General features: G+C 38.8%; 1 protein-coding gene across 1 annotated transcript in view; it reads right to left on the bottom strand.

The window, feature by feature from the left end:
* The window catches only part of LOC136875003 (suppressor of lurcher protein 1), a 1,553,195-nt gene that overhangs the window by 1,267,115 nt on the left and 264,311 nt on the right, over positions 1–21,769 (bottom strand). Inside the window, exon 2 of the mRNA XM_068227855.1 lies at positions 12,378–12,447. Coding sequence (XP_068083956.1) covers positions 12,378–12,383 — 6 coding nt within the window. The 5' untranslated portion in view covers positions 12,384–12,447. The remainder of the gene's footprint in view (positions 1–12,377; positions 12,448–21,769) is intronic.

Here is a 21,769-nt window from a genome sequence, read left to right as displayed (position 1 = left end):
GCGACTGGCTTCGGTAGCCGGCACAATTCCTATCCTCGCCGCTAGACGGGCTTCATTCATTCCATTCCTGACGCGGGAAAATTACTTGAAACAGGCTGTGGATTTTCATTTTTTAGTAGATTTGTGAAACAGGCATTTTCTTCAGTACCGAATAAGTCATAAAAGTTCCCTTAATGATACATTTATGTTATAATTCGCAAAGAAATTTGAAGAAAGAAATACCTATATGCACATCGAAGCCAGTGTCGTTTACAGAATGCAATTGCAGAAGCTAATTAAATAAAACGAACATATTCCTAACAGCTCCTCAAATTATGACTCATGTAACACTCATTTTCCTAATGCTGAGTTTTAAACACTCTAAATTTCTCAGAATACAGTAGAATATTGAGTCCTGAACATAGTTAATATTATGCAAATAGGAAGAAAAATATGTTTCTGTTGAGGGCGAGTACATGGGAGTCCCAGGGCGAGAACTATACCCTTCTACTCATCTGTTTCCGCGACGTGCCGAAGAGTCGAAAAAAAAACCATCACGTAAACAGGCGGAGGAAAAGCGATCTGTCATGGAAGGAAAAAATTACCCCCATGCCGAGGATGAAACACCTCCTTCTCTAAGTTGTTAAAAATCCTAATTTTGTGGATCGGAGTACAATAAGAATAAGAAGACTAGTTTGGGTTGGGGAAAAGCTTCAGTTCTTAACAAACGGGCCTTTTCAGGGCGGATTAAATGTATATTTTTAGCGATTTAATGGTTGAACTTGTAATAGGCCATAACGTTGGGTGGTAACCAGTTAAAACGGGTCATAAGGTAGGCAAGGGCCGCGATGTTTGTAACGGGCGTTCGTTTTCTTGGTTCTTATGATCTGTTTTAAGAGTAGGATTCCTCGGTCGGTAGATTGACTGAGGAGGATTCTAGACTTGCGTATCGTAACTATTTTACTTACCTGAGATCTAATAAGTGGGATAAGAAGTTTAGTTTGTATTTTTTATTATATCTAAGGAGTGTGGCGTCTGTTATTTTACGGAGGGTTTTATTTAGGGAAGTCTGTAATTTTGACGTGTGAGTTTTCGGAATACAGCACCACGCCTCACCGCCATCCAGCAGGATGGGCCTGACACATGCTAAATAGAGGTTTCTCTTAACGCGGTTGTGGATATACCTATTATACAGCGGAGGTCTCCGGGCTGCCTCCCCTGCCACAGCTCACTGTAAGGCTTGTTCAATATTCTGTCTCCAGGTCAAACTACGGTCCATAATTAGACCTAGGTGTTTAATATTGTTAGACCAAGACATTGGGACATTATTAATAAGCAGATGACCATGTTTAAGCCGGCACTTGGTGAAAATAATAGCCTGGGTATTCGTGGGATTTATTTTCATCTTGATCCGGATGCACCAATCATTTCCAGAACAGTAACATCCAGTTTTGCAGCGCTCTGATGGCATAATCATTTCTGCTCTGAGAGATATAAACGGCTATGAAACCTGTATCATATGGGACTGTAAAGTTAGTGACCGTAAACAATGGTTATCGTATTATCCTTTCCTTTATTCCATCATTTCTGCTTCCGTAGTCCGTTGTCAGCTCCATCCCGATTTAATTGTCTGCGAGAGCTCAACTGCTTTCTTCACGTCTGTATTTCACTGATCGTGTTCATATGTTTCATATAAATCTTTTGTCTCTCTAATTACATAATTTTTGTTATATCCTCTCGCATTTGATTTGTCTGACTTCGTCAAACACAGTACTCACACTGAAACCATCATCCAATTGTGGTCTTATCAATGGCTTTTACTCCTCTCGTTTACGTCCTTACTACAAACCCTGAACATCCTCAAAATCATATGAAGGGATATGCAACTCTTCTTTACAACCTCGCTAATGTGTTTACCTCAATGGAGATTTTTCTTTGTATTAAGAGATAAGTATTTATATTGATCTCCATGACACACTTTCACCCCGTACTATGATAACAGAAGCAGACGTGGAGGTGGAGTTAGGATAAGAGAGAAAACTTAGCACCGAGTCAATGTCTCGTAGTTCTTTGCGAGGTGAGTCTGACGTTCATAATACACTAATTTATATATACCAGGTGGCTCGAAAGCGCCGTACTTTCTACATATAAATGTCCCACATGCACAAATGATGAATGGGATGTCTGCTGACTGATTTTACAGGGGCACTACTGCCAGCAAGCAGGTTACGCCAGAATATGAAAGAGATAAAAACCGGACGGTCTACTGCAGCAGGTGTCTCAGCATTAGTAAAATTTGGTCTCGACCGCATAGTACTAGACTGGTGCATGGTACAACAGCACTACATTTGCTGTCTACACATCGGCAATGGCTAATGTGTTCAGCAACGACGAATACACAGAGAATCCATGGAGAATCTGGTCGGAATGCAGCCGAAGCTCCAAACAGATGCTTGCATTCTACACACATGTTTCGCCGAACAGTATTAGTTTTTTTTTTCATCCAAACAACCCTTTTATAGAGTGGAATGTCTACACCTGTATACATTAATCAGTTGTTACATTTTAATTTCTGCACCTTTGATGTATTTACAAATGCACCCTGTTAATCATATATACATAGCTACAAATGGGGCTCGCGCTGTCATGTCTATATTAGTACGGCTATTCATAAGGAAATGAAAATTAAAGTCACAATTTGTGGGTAATACAGGGTAGCCCACTTAAACCTTTCACCGCAGATATATCTGGAACAACAAGAGATATTTAAAAATGACTTTCACGGGCATGAAGACAGGGAAGGGGCTAATTAAAGTAAATATTATGAGCCAGTCAAAAACGTAGGAAAATAGTATTTTCAACATCAACTTACGTTTTTCTAAATGGACACCCTGTATTATTTCGTGCGCAGTCGTTAACATGAGAAATCAAATAATTAATGGCGTTTGTTTCATCGCAATAGGTCAATTACATCCCGAGATATTGCAACGTGAAGTTGGCGCTTGAGATAAACGAAACGCGCAGCAGTTGCACATCCCGAGATTCCACGGTCCTCTTACTCGCGATATGATTGGCGTGCTACGATGCGACAGGCGCTGTACTTAATGATATTTGCACTGCTATCAAGAGGGATGAAAATAAGAGAATTTCGTTACAATAACTTTGCTGTACGAATTATGTACATTCTGAAGTAGTGCAAGACAGAGTACTGCACTGCACTGTGTAGGTAAATAAAACACGTAAGAGAGAAACCGTTATTTACATATCCTTTTGCCGTGGCAGGAAACCCTTCTCTTATTTTCATCCCTCTTAATAACAGTGCAAATATCATTAAGTACAGCGCCTGTCGCATCGTAGTACGGCAATCATATCGCGAGTAAGAGGACCGTGGAATCTCGGGATGTGAAACTGCTGCGCGTTTCGTTTATCTCAAGCGTCAACTTCACGTTGCAATATCTCGGGATGTAATTGACCTATTGCGATGAAACAAACGCCATTAATTATGTGATTTTTCATGTTAACGATTGCGCATGAAATAATACAGAGTGTCCATTAAAAAAACGTAAGTTGATGTTGAAAATACTATTTTCCTACGTTTTTGACTGGCTCATAGTATTTACTTTAATTAGCCCCTTCCCTGCCTTCATGCCTGTGAAAGTCAGTTTTCAATATCTCTTGTTGTTCCAGATATATCTGCGGTGAAATGTTTAAGTGGGACACCCTGTATTCAAAACTGTATTACGCTTTATCACTCACCTCTACTTCGTCTTGTGTTTCATTATTGCTGCATAACAATGTCTCATCATATAATTCATCACTTGAATCACTATCTTCGACGTCAGATATAGTCCCATTGAAAAACTTTTCAAGGATATCCTCTATTTCTGTCTTCATCTTGCTCATTGTTGTTTTGAGGTCTGGATATGGTAACACAGTTAACCACCACTGCTTATTTCACCAGGCTAGGTAAGGCCCCACTCTTACAGACGTGCAGACTGCTTATAGGCGACAACTCGAACGGCCTTTCTAGAGGTCACACGCCGTTATTAGTCTCCAGTCATTAATCAGTAATGTTATCAGTCTAAAGGCTGGTTGGATCCTCAGATGGTACCACCAAATGTTATGCATTAATAGGGAAAAAGGAAAATCAATGGTGGCATCAAAGTGAGGCGTAATAAGCAATAGGAAGAGTGGGACAGACGCCAAACCCTGTGACAATTGTCGGTAAAGGGTTTTAGACAGTAGGACCCTGTCCCTTCAATGAATGTTAAATGTTAACGGTGCTGTTGAGTAGACCTAACCCATAATTTAACAAAATGACCGTCTCAACAAGAATAGTTAACACTAAAAAATTGTTAATACATTTGTTAAATTAACATGACTCTATCCCTGTATTAAGGCGCTTAACGGCTGTTCAAATTAAAAATGGCAGCATTTAGAAGATGTGCATTTGAAGTTTTAGTGCTGTATGAAAACTATCTATAAACTGAAGAAGGCGAAGTACGGCCCATACGAAGAAAAAACTACTCTAGAATTGTCAGAAAATATTTTCTACGTAGATGTCAAATTAGCAAAGCCATACTGAGAAACTGAAAGTAGCCTACGTTAGAGTTTCATACATAGCAGTTGCTTAGAGTTCTTAAATATTATGCTTCACTATTTCATATAATTGTAGGTGACCATGTTCATGAGTGCAAGACAAGACTGTGTAGAATCATTGGGCAAAGAGTTTCTGCTGTCACTGCAGCATTGGCAAGGCATTACATTATTTTCTCCGCAGTAAAATAATGCCCGAAGATTATTCAAGATATATTATCAATTATCACAGATTTCAGGTGTTGTAGGAGTCTCAAACTTCACTCGTAGCATATCATGAATGTTGTGATATAACTATCCGTTTATTTGTTTTTCAAACACACTCGCATACTTTGGAATTAGATCTAAATTAACGTTTCTCTCGTATTCGTTATAATAACGCTATTATTGGTTCTTACCGCACTCGTTTACATCCTAGGGGTCTCCGCTAACCATAACCTCTAACAATGTCAACTATATTTGACAAATTCCAATACACCGCTCGAAGCACTGTACGTTAACCCTAGTACCACAACGTTCATTTCTTGGAACTAGAATCACAACGTGGGGTCACCCACGACCCTATATTTGTACAAATTATTTAGGCATTGAATAACATTTGTTCTACTTGAAATAAGGAAATTACTTACATGTGAGTATATTAAGTTCAAAACATAAAGAAATTTATAAAAATGTCAAGTAATATTGTTTACAGAACAATTTGATTAAAAGTGCAGTTTTTTTGTCGGTTTGAATATTAAGCACTTGTCTACGTGAACATTTAGTGTTTTATTGTTTTTATCTTCGCAATATTTACCTTAAAATAAACAAATCAATTATATATTTGCATGTTAATTTCAGATAAGAAAGTAATTAACAGTGTTACCACACAATATGATGTACGTATCTTTGTTATCAAAAGTGTGTTCCTTTTCTTGGTTTTGATTTTCGACATTTTCTACGGTGAGTAACCACTATCTTACGGCTTGCAGTATTCACAGACATTATTCCTATGTTCTGCACATAGGCTTGTAGAGCAGGAACAGCAAGATGCTACACCTTTTCGGTTCCTGACTCCAGGACATAAAGCACATCGTCCAGGTCGTCACCCAATTGTCGCACTAACGTCACTGTGCTCCTCCTCATAACCAAGTAATTTGTGAATGTCATTTCTGAGTTGCCTTGGAAGCCTCTTGTGTACCATTCTAGTCTTCATATGCTCTCACATACTCCTAGGGCAAGATTTTTCAGCAAATCTGTGCGTTTGATAATTTTCCGTCTTTTACCAGTCTTTATACCACCGGGCGAGTTGGCCGTGCGCAGCTGTGAGCTTTTTTCCTGGAGATAGTGAGTTCGAACCCCACTGTCGGCAGCCCTGTAGATGGTTTCCTGTGGTTTCCCATGTTCACACCAGGCAAATGTTGGGGCTGTACCTTAATTAAGGTCACGGCCACTTTCTTCCCATTCCTAGGCCTTTCCTTTCCCATCGTCGCCATAAGACCCATCTGTGTCGGTGCGACGTGAAATATATAGCAAAAAATGTATTTGTACAGTGCCATTGTTTGATAACTTTACCAATAAAGCACTCCACTACAAAGAGTTCACCGCAGACGAATACTTTACACAACTCACAACGTGGGGTCAGATGCGACCCAAAGGCCTATAACTTTGAATATAAATAGCGGGAGAAAATAATGCAACCACTCGTTTCAAGAACGTGTCAAGCACTGAAGGTACTGGAAGCATCAGCTTCCTTGATCATAGAGGCGCATGGGCAGAATCGGTTTAGTACTCAGGCGGGTCGCCCACGACACCACGTTGTGCTCTACGGTTAAGAAACAAAATACATTCATGGTAAGATGCGTTCAGAAATCTCAAGGATACGTGTAATTTGTCTCTGATAATTGTTCCGTCACAAATACTGGAAATGTGTTCGTGAAACAAGGGACTTTCAACCGAAGTGTTAAATTAATAACAAATTGTTAGTTGACATTTTTTAAGTAACTTCACAGAGTTGAAGTCCGGCTACATGGCCAAATGGTCAGCGTGCTGGCCTTTGGTCACAGGGATCTCGGGTTCGATTCCCGGCAAGGTCGGGAATTTTAACCACCATTGGTTAATTTCGTTGGCACTGGGGCTGGGTGTATGTGGTGTCCCCATCATCATTTCATTCTCATCACGACGCGCAGGTCGCCTACGGGAGTCAAATAAAAAGACCTGCACCTGGCGAGCCGAACATGTCTTCGGACACTCCCGGCACTAAAATCCATACTCCATTTCATTTACAAAGTTGAAGAAACCGGACATAAGATGATCCTGCAAGCTGTGGCGTGACGCTAGCATTTTAAATCCCTTAGCTATCCTATGACAGCTGTCAGGCGAGTTAGCTTACAGTTACTAGGGCAAAGTATCCCTGAGTACAGTAGGGAGACATCCTGAATCAAACACAAGTTCACAGATAAAGAGAGATCGTAATGCCTAGTAGAATTCGCAATCAGACTTGACGGGTGAAACTCGAAACCACGTCTTTCTCTATTAACCGAACATACTTTTGCCACCTCAACTAAACAGCCATCAAACAGTATTCACAATGGCTAAATTATTGCATCTCAACGCTGCTACTAAGAATCGAGATAGAGACTTTAATCTTAGCCTTCAAAGTATGTCTTGCTTTGATATTGCTATATGCAGAATTTCGTCCGACATCTGCCACCACTACATTAGCGATTCTGTCAGTCAGCAGGTTGTTAAATCTGATGCTTAGTAGCACACTTGATTAGTGCCGTTTAATCTATTAGAGCCTTTTCATGCATATGAGCCATTTATCCTTTTAGGGACCTAGAGACCATATGATCCCTTTCCCCCATTAGAGCTACTTAGTCCATATTAGTCCTTTATCCCTTTAAACCATTAGAGCCTTTGGCTCATTAGGGCCCTTTATTCCTTTAGTCTTTTAGATTTCTTTAACATATTAGAGCCCATTTGCCCTTTAGGATATAAATTACCTTTACCCTTACACTTGCTATTTCAGCCGATGATTGAACTAGAGTCTCTTTCAGTAACAGAATTTGGTGAGGCAAAGAAGACTCGAACCCTTGAACTTGAGATACAATTAATCACATAACAGCAATGTATAACCATTAGCTACTGCGCCAGCTCCCCAAAGATGGTCCTATAAGAACAATGTATATATCGAACATCTTGTTCAGTACTCCTAACTCAGCTCCGAATCACTGAGGAAGCCCTGTGCCAGGTCCAGCTCCAGCCCCGTACAGATAGTCCCTTAAGAGCAATTTATAGTGACTATATGTTAAGAAACAAGGATTCGAAATTTTATTTTCTACAAATTCGTTTATTTAGTGTTTTTCGATAGAACCGCTTCTAATGCGATGGGATTTCTAATGTAGGGTGAATTTCCCTCTGTGTGCTGATGTGTTGGCAGTACTTTCTCTCACAATACAAGATATACAAAGCAAGAGCGTTGGCACGTCTTCAGATAAGATACTAAATTAACATAAAATCAGAAATACATACCATAATCCAGAGAAAAGAACGTCGCCGATTGTGGAAGCACTGAACACAAGAGATCTTGTGAATGAACTTAAATTAAGCTTAATTAATTAAACTTGGCTGAAATAATAATTCGTCAATAATTTTGAGAAACAAACTTTAATTATCCAAACAATTTATAACTTCCGACCTTTTTAGATTAATTAAAAGAATAAAGAATATTGAACTTCTGCCGTCAACCTCTTAAAAGAAAACGAAAAGACCACAGAAAAATAAATAATCGTAGGTTGAAGGTTAATTTAGATTAAATTAAATCGTTACAATCAGAAAATCTGAAGATTTCTGAGGAATTGAACAGTGAAGAACCTTCTAATGAAGTATCTCGGTTAAATAAATTGCTCCGCAAAACAGTCATAAAAAGCAGAAATCACCCAATTTCAAATATCGAAGCAATAATAATTCAAGAACACGCAATTAAAGTCAGAAGTAGAACAAACTACTCCAATATCACCCAAGGAGCGGTAACTCAGCTCAAATAAATAAATCAATCACAGCAGTAACACATCTGCGTGCAGTCAAGATCATTCTCCAAAATCAGATGAAAGTCAAACCATTACTAATAATAATAATCAACTGACCTTCAAATGTCAGTTTCAACATTGCAAGGCAAAATGTCACGTGTGCATTCTATGACATCGAAGAGAAACAGATGACCACCGAAATCAAATGAGAATTTGAAAACCGAGTAACTCATTAGATAAGCCTTCCCTGAAAACATTTTTCTTTCTTATACTTGGCCAAGATGTCTTGAAAATATTTCAAATAATTAATATAATTATTATGACATTAAGGGAATGAAATTCAAGCGGCATAACTTATTCAGAGACTACTTACTTGATAGGTTAGTTGAGAGCTCTTCAAAGTAAATATACCTTTACAGATATGAAAATTAGAAAAAAAACTGAATTAAAGGAAAAATGAATATCATCCATACATTAGATTTGAAACCCCGAGGGTTTGAAAATAAGGTAGATGGGATAAGACCCGATTCTCAATTCTTAAATTTTAAACAACCACGAAAGGTTTAAAATCAACTGTAGACTTTCTTACATATCCTTGCATTTAAAGGTGACCACGTCCCATAGCGTGATTACACCACTCACCTTATGGTAGGTTAACAGTACAGAAACGGTTAAGATTAACTTACAAGTCGGACAATAGCATAAATCAAAATTAATATCAAAAATAACTCAAATTCTTCAGGCCTAACGCCCAGATTGGGAAAACGTCACCCAGGATCTAGTCCCACGATCATTCTTCTTTCTTCTTGACAATTTTATACAAGAAAACGCTCCAGAAGCAAGCGTCTTATTTCAATTCAGCCACAAGAATACCAAAATCCAAACAACTGCAGCTCAGATTTAATTGTCGACCTCATACTTTACTTGTCGCGACCAGATAGCAGCACCGCTGAGTGAGCTCTCCACTCAACTTCTGAGTTGACCGCTAGATGTCTCACCATTCGCCATTAAGGAAGATCATTCCTTCCGATATTTGCTTTCGTAGAGATGCAGACAATGGTCACGGCGCATAAATATAATGCAGAGTACTTGTATCCCACGGAGTAATAATTATAATTCCATTACACTTTCATTAATATTGATACGTGTCATCATTTGAGAGGTTGTTTTTAAGTTGCCAAATAGTATGTCTCGTTTCTCCTTGACAACTTCCAGCACAGCCAGCTTCTTGTAATAACTTTCTTAGCCCCTGTGCTAGCTCTATAGATTTATCCCCAGAAGTCCAGTGTAGAGTGGCCATCTCGCCCATTAGCCCCTAGGCCCAAAGCCCCTTTATTTAACAACTCATACTCCTCTTAAATCATGATAGTGAAAATTATAATCCATTGCATAGAGTACCGAAATATTTCGAGGTACCGGTAAACTCTTTATTGTATACAGTCAATATACGTAAACAGAACAGAAATGACTACTTTCCTTTAATGTGAATTATATTGAAAATTACCTGGTCATTTGTCCACTGAAAAAAAAAAACACTATTTCAGCAATCGAATGAAATATCACCGGTCACTGACCTTCACTGCATGTGACGTAACCACAACGTTGCTGTCGCTAATGCGCACACACTGATCGCTCACCCGCTCGCACTCCAGCATACGCTGTGTCCGCAGGACGAAACGCCCAGCGTGACCGCCTCAGTTTTGGCTCCTAATATAAACGGTAAAGCATTATAAAAACCCTGTTGTAGTAATTAATTATTTAGTGTGTGGTTTTTAGTGTCGTGAGTGTCGAAGAATATGTCTGGCTCGCCTCGTGCAGATCTTTCTGTTTGAAGTCCACAGGCGACCTGTTCATCGGGGTGTGAGGTGATGATAATGAGACAGGGAGAGTGTAAAAAACAATGTCGGCGCAAAGCCTACTCCTGTCGAATAATATCAAGTGGTCTATGCAAGGCGTAACATACCCATCTGAGGTACGATTCAGTATCAGCTGCATCTTACGCCTTTACTCCATGTGAATACTGCGGGGAAGTTTGGATCTAAATCCAGACATTTGGCACGCAATCTAGTCAGTAAAAATTGTATAACCCTACCGGACAACGTTCTGACAGTGAAATTTTCCCCCCAACGGGACACGAACCGTCCAGCCATTCTGTCAGATCGTTACAGAACGTCTCAATTATCTTGGCCACCAGAAGATCAATATTTTGGTATGTTTATGTTGAGTGTGTGTGGGAAAGTGGATAATTATGCATGAGTTCCCGAGTGTGTGAGACTGTGCGTGGAAATGAATGAATCGGCCTGGTTGGAGGATGTGTAAGTAGAACTACCTAATAACGTAAAACATACTCTGTGAAATTATGCAAATACGGTAATTGTATACGCACATTCTGTTGTCTGTAACTGTAGTTAGTTAACACTGTAATTTTAAGTGGGGATGGAGATACCTCCGGGTACGTGGGGCCATGGCCCCTTCTCCATCCCTGAATTGTATCATTCATTTGTAGAAAATAAATAAATAAATAAATAAATAAATAAATAAATAAATAAATAAATAAATAAATAAATAAATAAATAAATAAATAAATAAATAATATACTGAACTTAATAAAATCGGTATGTACGGTACGGAATTGTATTCGACATGTCAATCTTTCTTTCTTTATTTTTCTTTTTTGTAATATCTGAAGCCATTTCCTTTCAGATTCAACTCAGTTATTTTATAAGTGTTAGGTTAATTAGCCTGCCGATATTAATTATATATTAATAAATTTATCAACTACCTGCAAGAAAACGTATGGTAACAATATTAAACGGGAAAAAGTAACAATTTAATTAAAATAGAACGACGTGTTCGTTCTTGAAAAAACATCATCAGATTCTATTAAATCACAACCGAATATTTAGGAAAGTACGGCATTTACCTTTGTTTCTGTTTAGGAAGCTATACACATTATTTCTGTTTATGTTCTTATGAACTTGAAAATCTGGAACTTATTAATGTCCTGTTTCCTTTTCACTCCATCATAGAATGCGGGGTGATGAAAAACCGCTGCACTCTCGTTGGCGCGATTCCAGCTGGCCAGTGCAGTTCGTTGACCTTACGCTACGCCACGCCCCTCCAACCCCGTCCTGGATAGGTCAATGACGCTCTGTATTTTTAGTTTTAGACCTTTTTTTATTTTCAGTTCCTCTTATTATCATTATTATTATTATGCGGATTTCAATTCATTTGTTAACTAAGCAAGGATTCTTAATGAACATCTTATGGTCTGCACTTTGTACCTGTGAATTTTCATAAGGTCATTTTCACTTCTATGTTTTTCATTTTTCTTCATTAATCTGGCGTGGAATTTTTTCAAATATTAATTTTTCACCTTCAATACTGTTACCATGTTTTTAGCAGGTAATTTATTAATTTATTACTCAAAATTAGTTCCGTCAGATTTAATTAAGAACCTAACAATTATAAAATGAAGTGAATGCATTTTTTGTTAAAAACATGTTGTAAACAACCTTAAAATAAAACAAACTGTGTAATAATGCAGTGCATAGGAAGGTCGTTTACCTCATCAGCTAATTGCTCCGAGTCGTTGAGCTATATTTAAGCTATTAATTATAACATCGATGTTATTTTACGCGTAATTGTTATTACCAATAAATTTAGGATACTTTAATTGATCACTGACCCTAGTTTCACTGAAGCCTATCCGGTAAAACCCAAGCAGTTCCCTTGTTAGGCCGCTAATTACTGTAAATGGCTATTCGGTATACTAAACAAGAAATATCTCACCTCCATCACATTATCCCTCGGCACTGGGCGCTGTCATCGTGTAGGGAGATGTCCCATGGTGTGCAGCCTCCTGAATCAGAACAAAGGGAAATTACAATAAGCAAACACTACTCCCCGAATAACTAGGAAAATATTTAAAACATTATTCATAGATGTGATTTAAACAAGTTATTGCAGGCGGGACGTACGGCATTAACCGTTGTCCACACTGCCACAACAAGACAAACTTTCCTCACATCTTAGATCACTACTATGCAATGAGGCTAAATTAATATCAGATATCATGCATTCGTTCAAATGTTGTACAGGATCTCGAAAGATTCCAACATGGCTGTCCAAGAATAAATTTACGGCATCTCCACACCTAGTAACACTCCTCGAATAGATATCATCACCTTCGACTCGACGAAAAAACAAAAATAGTGAATAGGTCTATATAATAGAACGTCAGTTTTGAGACTTGCGACATTGTATTAATTTATTTTATTTATTTATTTATTTATTTATTTATTTATTTATTTATTTATTTATTTATTTATTTATTTATTTATTTATTTATTTATTTATTTATTTGCTGTATTACACGGTGCGGTCTGGTTCTTTACTGAATGTTACTTTTAGGATTTGTATTACCTGTTAATTAAATTGTAGCGAAATTTTGTTGATTTTATTACGGTAAATTTAATTAACATTTAAGGAAATATTTTTGTAGTCTAAGAGTGATAGTTATATGTTTCATTTCATGTTTTAATTTTAAAGTAATGTATTTCACGTTAACTAAACTTTGGTCTTGTGGTAGCCGAATTATCGGGGAAGAGTTGACCATTTGAAATTAATAATTAAGTGATGACTGTATGTATTTTCGCGTCACACCATGTAAATAATCAACACGGTTCAAACTGTCACTGGGCTGTCACCATTCAGCCTAGGGACTTCGTAAATTTTGGATTCAACACTAATCTCCATCACCACTTCTCACTCCCAGCATCACATCAGTGACCCCGAAAACTACGGATTCGATTATTGTTATACGTCGCCCTCTCCATACACCGCATCCCAGTTCCAACCCTAGGGGTGATAGAAGTGTCTTACCTCCACATTATTGTTTTCACATAGTAATTAATATGTGTAGCAAGTTTTCTTGAAATCGGTCCTGTGGCTAAGGAGGAAATGTGGAACGAACCACATACGAGTGCATATATACAAAAACTCATGTACATTAGGATTTACCGCGATGAGTGGCTCATACGGTTGACGCTCTGGTCTTCTGTCCCCAGCTTGGCAGGTTTGGTCCTGGCTAAGTCCCGTGTTAATTGAAGGTGCTCAAATACGTCAGCCTCGTGTCACTAAATTTACTGGCCCTTAAAAGAACTCCTGTGGAACTAAATTCAGGCACCTCGGCGTCTCCCAAAACCGTAAAAGTAGTTAGCGGGACGTAAAGCCAATAACATTATTTTTATTATTGTACCGGGCGGTACACCTCCACGCCGCTAATTTAAAATTTGCGGAGTTGAAACTCCTCTGCTGGAGGAAGTCTGAACTTTATCTACGCTATTAATTCTCTACTTTCTCAGAAGATGTCACCACGTGGAAAATTTTGAGTTTTTGAACTGTGTCATTTTTGATGTGTTTTTGTTTCGCTTGAAGTAAGAAGTGTGAACTTTCTCTTCTAGAGGACACTACTGAAGATCAACAATAGTGCACCTAGTGCGGAGTCAAAGAACTATTTTGTTGGAGAAATTTTTATTTCAAATGTTTGTTCTTTGCTAAATTTCTTTCAGTCTTTAGTTAAGTTGGCAATATTTACCCCTTCTTTCCCCTTGTTTTAAATCTAGCCTATCCCGAATTTCTTAAATTAATTTTCCACCAATTAGGTGTTTCTTCTTAGTATTGTGTAGGGGGTTTATTGATCAACCAATACAATCCTCGTGGGAGGGTGTTTTCATTCCCCTAACGCCTAGAACCTTCCGCGAGAGTATTTAAACTGCTGATTTTAGGGTCTCCGGGCCACTTCTGTTCCATCTTTCAGCGTATAAAGTACATAGCAGGAGGCGGGAAGCGCCTCTTTCCTCGGCAGCGGTCAACAACAAGGTAATGGCCAATTAATAACTTCTTTCCTTGCTAGCTCAGCAGTTTAACTCTCGGGGCGGGTTCTAAGCGTTCCACCATGTAACCTTTTCCTAAATGTAACTACTTTTTCATATATTTTCTTTTAAAGCTACATACTGGGATAGAGAGTGCTAACCCTCTCGAGCTCCCACTCATATTGTTTTGAGGTGAACTTATTTTTCTCAACCTATTCTTCGTTAAACAAATTGTTCTCTTCTTAAGTCACCTCTTTAGTATGGGATTAGCCCTTGTATTAACGGCCTAGTGCCAAGTAGATCTTAATCAAAGTGTATTAGGAGTGCAAGTTCGCCTCCTCTCAATTTGTTATTTTAGAGGTCATTTAATTAACCTTCTTTTCATTTTATAGACCTCAGTAGATTGGGTATTTTACCCCCTGTGTTTAGGTCCGTTGAGGACAACTTGAAGGTGGAGTTTGGTGTGGCCTGGGAGAGGCTTAAATTTGAGAGCGAGTGGCTCTTTTGAAAATTGAGTGTTGTACGCCTCGTGGAGGCTTTTCAGTGTAATTTGGAGCAAGGGCTCTTAGGCATGAATGGGGTTTTCTGCCCCTCTGTTGAAACTTGTGTTTGGGGTAAAACTGAGCTGATAACCCTAGCATTGTGAAGTCAGGGCGCTAAGCCCCAAATTCTGTAAATATTGTAACTACCCTTTGGACTTGCTACTTTGTACCTGCCATGCTTGTTATTTCTTTGTTTTGAAAAGAAAATATAACCTTGTTAAATTTTAAATTAATTTTACTTTAGTAGCTTGAGACCTGTTCACCACCCCGCACCTTCTTTCACGCATAACTACCACAAAACTCGGTAACAATTATTATTATTATTATTATTATTATTATTATTATTATTATTATTATTATTATTATTATTATTATTATTATTATAAGCCTGTGGGTTGAGGGATAATAATTTTCCCACAGTATTCCCTGCTTGTTGTAAAAGACGACTTAAAGGGAGTCCAGTGCTAGCAGGACGTGAGAGGGCAGTCGGTGCAGGCAGTGATGTAAGGTATGGATGGAAGGCCAGTCAACGTTACCAAACAACTGTGCAGGCTACGTCTTATGACTGGTGGTCATCTGAAATTATTTATTTATTCAATATATGACTTTTTGTGTTAGAGTGTCCAGTGTACCTGTTGACTCACGCTGAAAATACCCGACCAGTCTTGGTATTGTCAGATTAAACCAAACTGGCTACCAGTGTTGTTCAATTCAATGGCACAATTTACGTGGATATTTTAGAAATTTTAAATGTAAATATGAAGCATTTTTACTTATGACGGAATTTATTTTCCGAAAACCGGTTATAATAAGATAATTTGTGCTGACAGAGATGGGTGATCGAAAAGTTACGCAACCCACTGCAAAGTCACACTCATGATACAGTTTGCTTTGCTGTACCTAGTGAACATGAATTCTTAAGTACTGAGTACAGATCCATGGTGTACACACTGGAAGAATAAATATTCTTTTTGGAAGAGTACATACGCAGTTAGAGTTACGCAACTACCCCAAACGCTTTGCAGATGCTCATCCCAGAAAGGCACCTTCGATTAGATGCAACATTAAAAGATTTGCACTTGTTGGTGATACCTCGTCTTCCTCATACGAGATGTTCGGTCCCCAGAACGTTGGCTGTCATTCTGGCGAAGGAGTTTTATCTTTCGCTAACTTAAAAAATCTCCATCAGAATGATTTATGATAAGTCCTTTCGTAGTTTAAACCAGCACATTTGTATTCTACGTCCTCGTCTGACTTCTATTTTACCTTTCAGCATTTCTTGAAGCAGCTAATACGTTTCGGCCTAACATCCAGACTCACGGCCATCTGATTACGGTACCTATTGCAGTACTAACGTCCAGATCCATGGCCTTATTATTGTACGTATTGTAGAACCAGCACCCAGATCCTTGTGATTATTGTAGGTACGTTGTTGTTAGTTGTTCAGCCGATTCGGACTTTCCATAACCCCGTATACCAAATTGCACCATTTCATTCTGTTTTGTCCTGCGCTACTTCCCGAAGACATTCCATATTGAAATCCATGGCGTCTTTGATGCCATCAATCCACCTCATCAGTTGTCGCCCTCCTTTTACCATCAGTCTTCCCCAGCATTAAGGTATTTTCCAGTGTACGTATCGAAGCATTAAAATCCACATCTGTCGCCTCCTGATTATTTAACGATAGAAAAAAGTTGAACTTCACTATTTGCTCTCCTTAGTACATCTCAGTTTGTGATTTTATTAGTCCACGTTTTATTTTAATATTCTTCAACGGATCCACACTCGAAATGCTTCGAATTGTTTCATGCTGCTAACCTTAAATGGCTAAGACTCAACATCATACACGAGAGTCGAACACAAGGCATACTCCGACTCAGTTAAAGATTTGGGTTTTCACTGTTGAAGAAGAATGACAGTTTACAATAACGTGCATTCTATTTCAATGCGACTTGGAAGAACGTTGGTAATCACTAAAAGTAAAGGGCTACTTTAGAGAACAACAATAGTAATTTATGACTGATCAACGATTAAACTAGTCTATTCAATTTAAATTTAAGACCATGTTTGTTTATTATCTGGACACGCTTTGTTCTCTTGTTTGTCCCATTACAAGAAACAGGATACAGTCGTAGCCGCTCAATAGGGACGAGATAGAGCAGTCTGCAGCGGCGATAGCGGCTATTTATGCAATGCGGACGGAGCACCACCGCCTGTGAATGGACTCTGTGCCAGTTTGTTTCAGTAATTTTCCTGCACTGCTTGATACAATACCATTCACTTTGTCATGGCCTCAATGAGGTTATTCTTATCCATTCACTGAGATAAATATTGTTTCTAAAGTGGAGTTTGATGCATCTCTGTTCCATATAGTTCACCAAATATTGTTATTGTACTACATAAATAATTGCCTTTCGTAAACTGAGTGAAACTCGTCTTTCTTGTTGTCTAATCTTAGAGGGCTGTTACAAGCATGTCATACACACAACACAGTGAAGTCTATTGTAGCACGGTATTGTGTCTTGTATGGAACACCCGTATGAAACACGTTCATTGAATGTAACAGAGAAATGCACTGTGACAAACCAGAATATGTGATATTGTTCACAAGGGAAGCTCACGTGAGGTCGTCTGAGAGCATCTCTAGAACCACAGCCAGCTTGATATAGAAACCTGCTGCCAAGAGTTGTGATGTCACACGCTTAGTGCTAAGTCTGCGTTGTCACGTGTAATTCCTACTGATACGATACTTTTTTAATCATAATATAGCAATCGAAATGCAACAATAAACCTATGAACACATAACTTTGATGAAGCGCTATCCAAAGGAATTACACACAAAAACAGAAACATATGCACTCCACATATGTTGCATATTCAAAATATTCGAATGATGGTTTCTCAACTGAGCTGTACGATGACAGTCTCTAGGAGAATTGTTCTCCCTAAAAATAATCTTATTGTTTTATGCTTGTTCGAGCACATGATGGTGTTCTTAATTATTTATGAATAACTGTTGAAAAGTATACGACAGATCTTGGACACAACACTAATTCCACACCACACACCCATGCTTGTCACCAGAATTGGCCGGGTTCTTCAACTTGCATTTTCAAAACATTAAAAGAAAAATCCCTATGTTTTCCACTATGTTGTGACATATATGATGACTGCCCACCATTGTCAGTTAATTTTTGCTTTTCCATGGGCACAGCTGAAACGAAACCGTCTATTCTTTTCGCCATGTGTATCCCAATTATATAATTTTCTGAAAAAATGTCCAGTTCAGAGACCGGCATATTTACTGGGTTCAAAATTAGCTCTGTGTACTGTATAGCATGAATCCATTTATTTCGTTCTCTTTATCGCTAGGAAACGCGTATGCTGAGATAGCCCTTTCCTTATTTGAACGGTAATTACAGTATACGTACAATGAGGCACACTACCCGTATCGTCCCATAGCAAGGAGGAGCCTATACTAGCACATTATAATGCTAATCATAATTAAATAATTAAAAGATAAGCTTTAACGTACGTTAGACAATTTATTATCGTTCAGTGGGTGCAAGTATTCTATCACATAACTTAGCAATGTTTCCAAACATCAGGCTGCTCACATTACAATGCTGTAGTAGCAAATACACACTACTGCTAAAAACACATCCTTCACTGATGTCTCTTCGTACAGTTATCCCTTGTAAACACCAACAAACACCTTTAATGATGTTGAAATAACAACAACGTTCTACCAAACCACAATGAAAACAAGATTCATGCTTCCATATCGAAGCACTTAAAGTGTGACGTCATCCCTGTGAACTGTCAAGTGTAGAAGGCCGGAATTACCTATCGAGTTGGCTATGCCTGAACAGATCTCGAAGTGCCTGCGGAGGCTGAAAATACTTCAAGTTATCGAAAATTCGAGGTATATAAAAATGTACATACTACTACGGCTCCAGAGAAAGTATCAGCTATACTAATTAATAAACGTTGGTTTTCATGGCTAATTGTATTAACGTAAATAAATCAATGAATACTGAATCCAAACCACTATATTTATTTTATGAAGCCGAAATTTCAGCCAAATTGCATTGGCCTTCATCAGGGCATGTGAAGTTCTGCTTCTGACATTGAGCAAATAAATTCAAAGAAACGTGGAAGTCATGACCGTACTATTCACGGCCTACCCCACTAATTGGACTCAAGGATGGTCGTGCTGTAAATCATCGCCCACTGTCGACAGTTTCGCGAGTGCGACCCGCTGTTCCATGATGGTGTTATGCATGTATTTCTGCAGTACTGGTCTCCGTGTATTTGATAACTTGAAGCCGTTTTCCCCGTTGACGTTATTTGGGCGCAGCTCTATCTCTATGGCTTCCCTTACCAGTCGAGCATGGAAGTCTTTTACAGGAGCGATTACCTTCACCTAGTCAAAGAGGATTTCATGGTCTGTATTATAGAAATATTCTGCTATGGCAGACTGGCTTGTGGCATTCTCCGTGGAGGATGAAGGAGCGACAATCTTTACCGACCTAATATGTTATTTCACCCTGGTGCTGACAAGCCTTTTCGTCATGCCAATATATGAGCAACCACAACCACATGGAACTTCATACACGCCCGGTGTTTCAAGATGTGGTTTTCCTTTGAATGGTCGAAACAGGGATTTGAGCTTCCGATATGTGATAAAAACTGGAATCATAATGTACTTCCTAAGAATGCGCCCTATTCTGTCAGTTATACCTGCCACTTCTACTGTATGCATCCAATGCCTTCCCAAGTGTTACCAAGACGGACGTAAAGTTGACTGACGATGGATATCATCAGAAAGTATTGTAGTCGCCAGCCGGCCATCAGAAAATCTGAGTTGGCAGCTTATCATCAGAAGGTATTTTAGTCACCAGCCGGTCATCAGAAGATTTTAGGAGTCGCCAGTCAGCCATCATAAGATTTTGAAGTGGCTTGCTTATCATCAGATTTTGCAATCTCCAGCCTATCATCAGAAGATTTTGGAGTCGCCAGCTGGTCATCAGAAGACTTTGGAGTCGCCTGATGATCATCAGATGATGAGAATTAAGCTACCTAAGATATGTATTTCCGTATGTGTGTGTGTGGGTTTTTGTGTTGGGGGGGAGGGTGAGTATGTGGGTGGGTGAGTTGGTGCATGTGTGTGCTGAGTTTTACCGGATGTAATGTACGAATGCCATTTTACGTAATACATTTCAACTGCAGGATATTATGGGATAGTGAGAATTCACTTAACAATGTCACAATAATTAATCGGTTAGAGTGTCTGGCTGTTGTATGGGTGGTGCTGAGTTCAATTATGAGCATTTTGCAGGGTTTTTCTCTGGCTAACCAAGAATGAAATAATTGATGTAGTACTTGATACAAATAGTGAACAATGTAGAAGGGTCTACCACTAATGGGAGCTATTAGACTAATTTATTTTTCCAGTTGTTTCCGGGATCCATCATTTTTTAATTTGGTGTGAGAAACTAACATTTAATCATCATAATAAAAATACCGGCAAAGGATAGCTGCAGTACAGGGGAGATCAATTTTTAGAATTACAAGTGCATATCGTACGGTATCCGAACCTGCGATCCTCACGGTAGGAGCAGTACCACCAATTGACTTACTTGCCTTAAAGAGACAGGAATCCTGATGTAATCAAGGAGTGTTAGGAAAGAAATGCGCCAAGGAGCTGGCTGACGGCAAACGAATGGGACGATGGCAGCAAAGATGGGAGGAACATCCACCAGGGGAACGGACCAAGCGGCTGATGCCATGTTTAGTGAACTGAGAAGCACGGGAACACGGTGATGTTAATTACTACTATACGCAGCTCTTGACAGGCCATGAATTTTTTAGAAAATTCCTACATAGAATAGGCCGAGTGATCGATCCTTTGTGTATTCATTGTAATGGTGCTGACGATGTATTTCACATATTTTTAGTATGTGAGATTTGGTCTACACGAAGGTGTTTAAAAGTTGAGCAAAGAGAACTGACACCAGAATCTATTGTCCTAATTATGTTATGGAAGTATCCTACGAGAGATCGTGAACGTCAGTAACAGGAGAAACGAAGAATGATAGGGTAAAAGCACGATGCCACCCGGAAGTAATGCGAGAGTGGTTCCGGGACAGAGATGCACATCGTGGGAAGAGGGTGTGTGGTTCTTAGTGGGAAGGAATCCCACCCGATTGTGGAGTGCACAAGTGTCTCATGAAATATTCTCCACACTCCCTCGTAAAAAATTCATTATAATATTTTTAAGTTAAAATCAACCCAATATCCCCCCTCCCACCTTCAGAACCTCATTGTCGTCATGTTTCTTCGTATGACATTACGAACAGACTGGTTGGTCGCGACGTTTTTCAGGGAGCGGAGTGGGGCTCCCCCAGGCACACAGCACTCAAAGATTTGTTTGTGCTTTCCTCTCAATTTGTATTTGAAGGAAATATATGCTGTTTAAAATGTAGTTCAATCTACTGCTGTACTAAACTATGAGGTGTCACACAAATGTAATATTTTCAATAAATATAATGTTGGTTTGAAATATTTTACATTCTGACAATAAAATTCATTTCATACCTTTAACAAAATATATTTCTATTTTTTGCGTAACATATTTGTGTGTAATTCTTACACAGAACATCATACTCACAGTTTAAATGAGATCGTTGCTGACACAGAATATAATTGCAAACTTTGGTACGTTGAACGAATATCGATGGCCTACTTTTAACAACACGTATCT

The sequence above is a fragment of the Anabrus simplex genome, chromosome 5, assembly GCF_040414725.1.
Source record: "Anabrus simplex isolate iqAnaSimp1 chromosome 5, ASM4041472v1, whole genome shotgun sequence".
In the NCBI taxonomy this organism is placed as follows: Eukaryota; Metazoa; Arthropoda; class Insecta; order Orthoptera; family Tettigoniidae; genus Anabrus; species Anabrus simplex.
The sequence above is the reverse complement of the archived record's forward strand: the minus strand, read 5'-3'. Positions and strand labels throughout refer to the sequence as shown.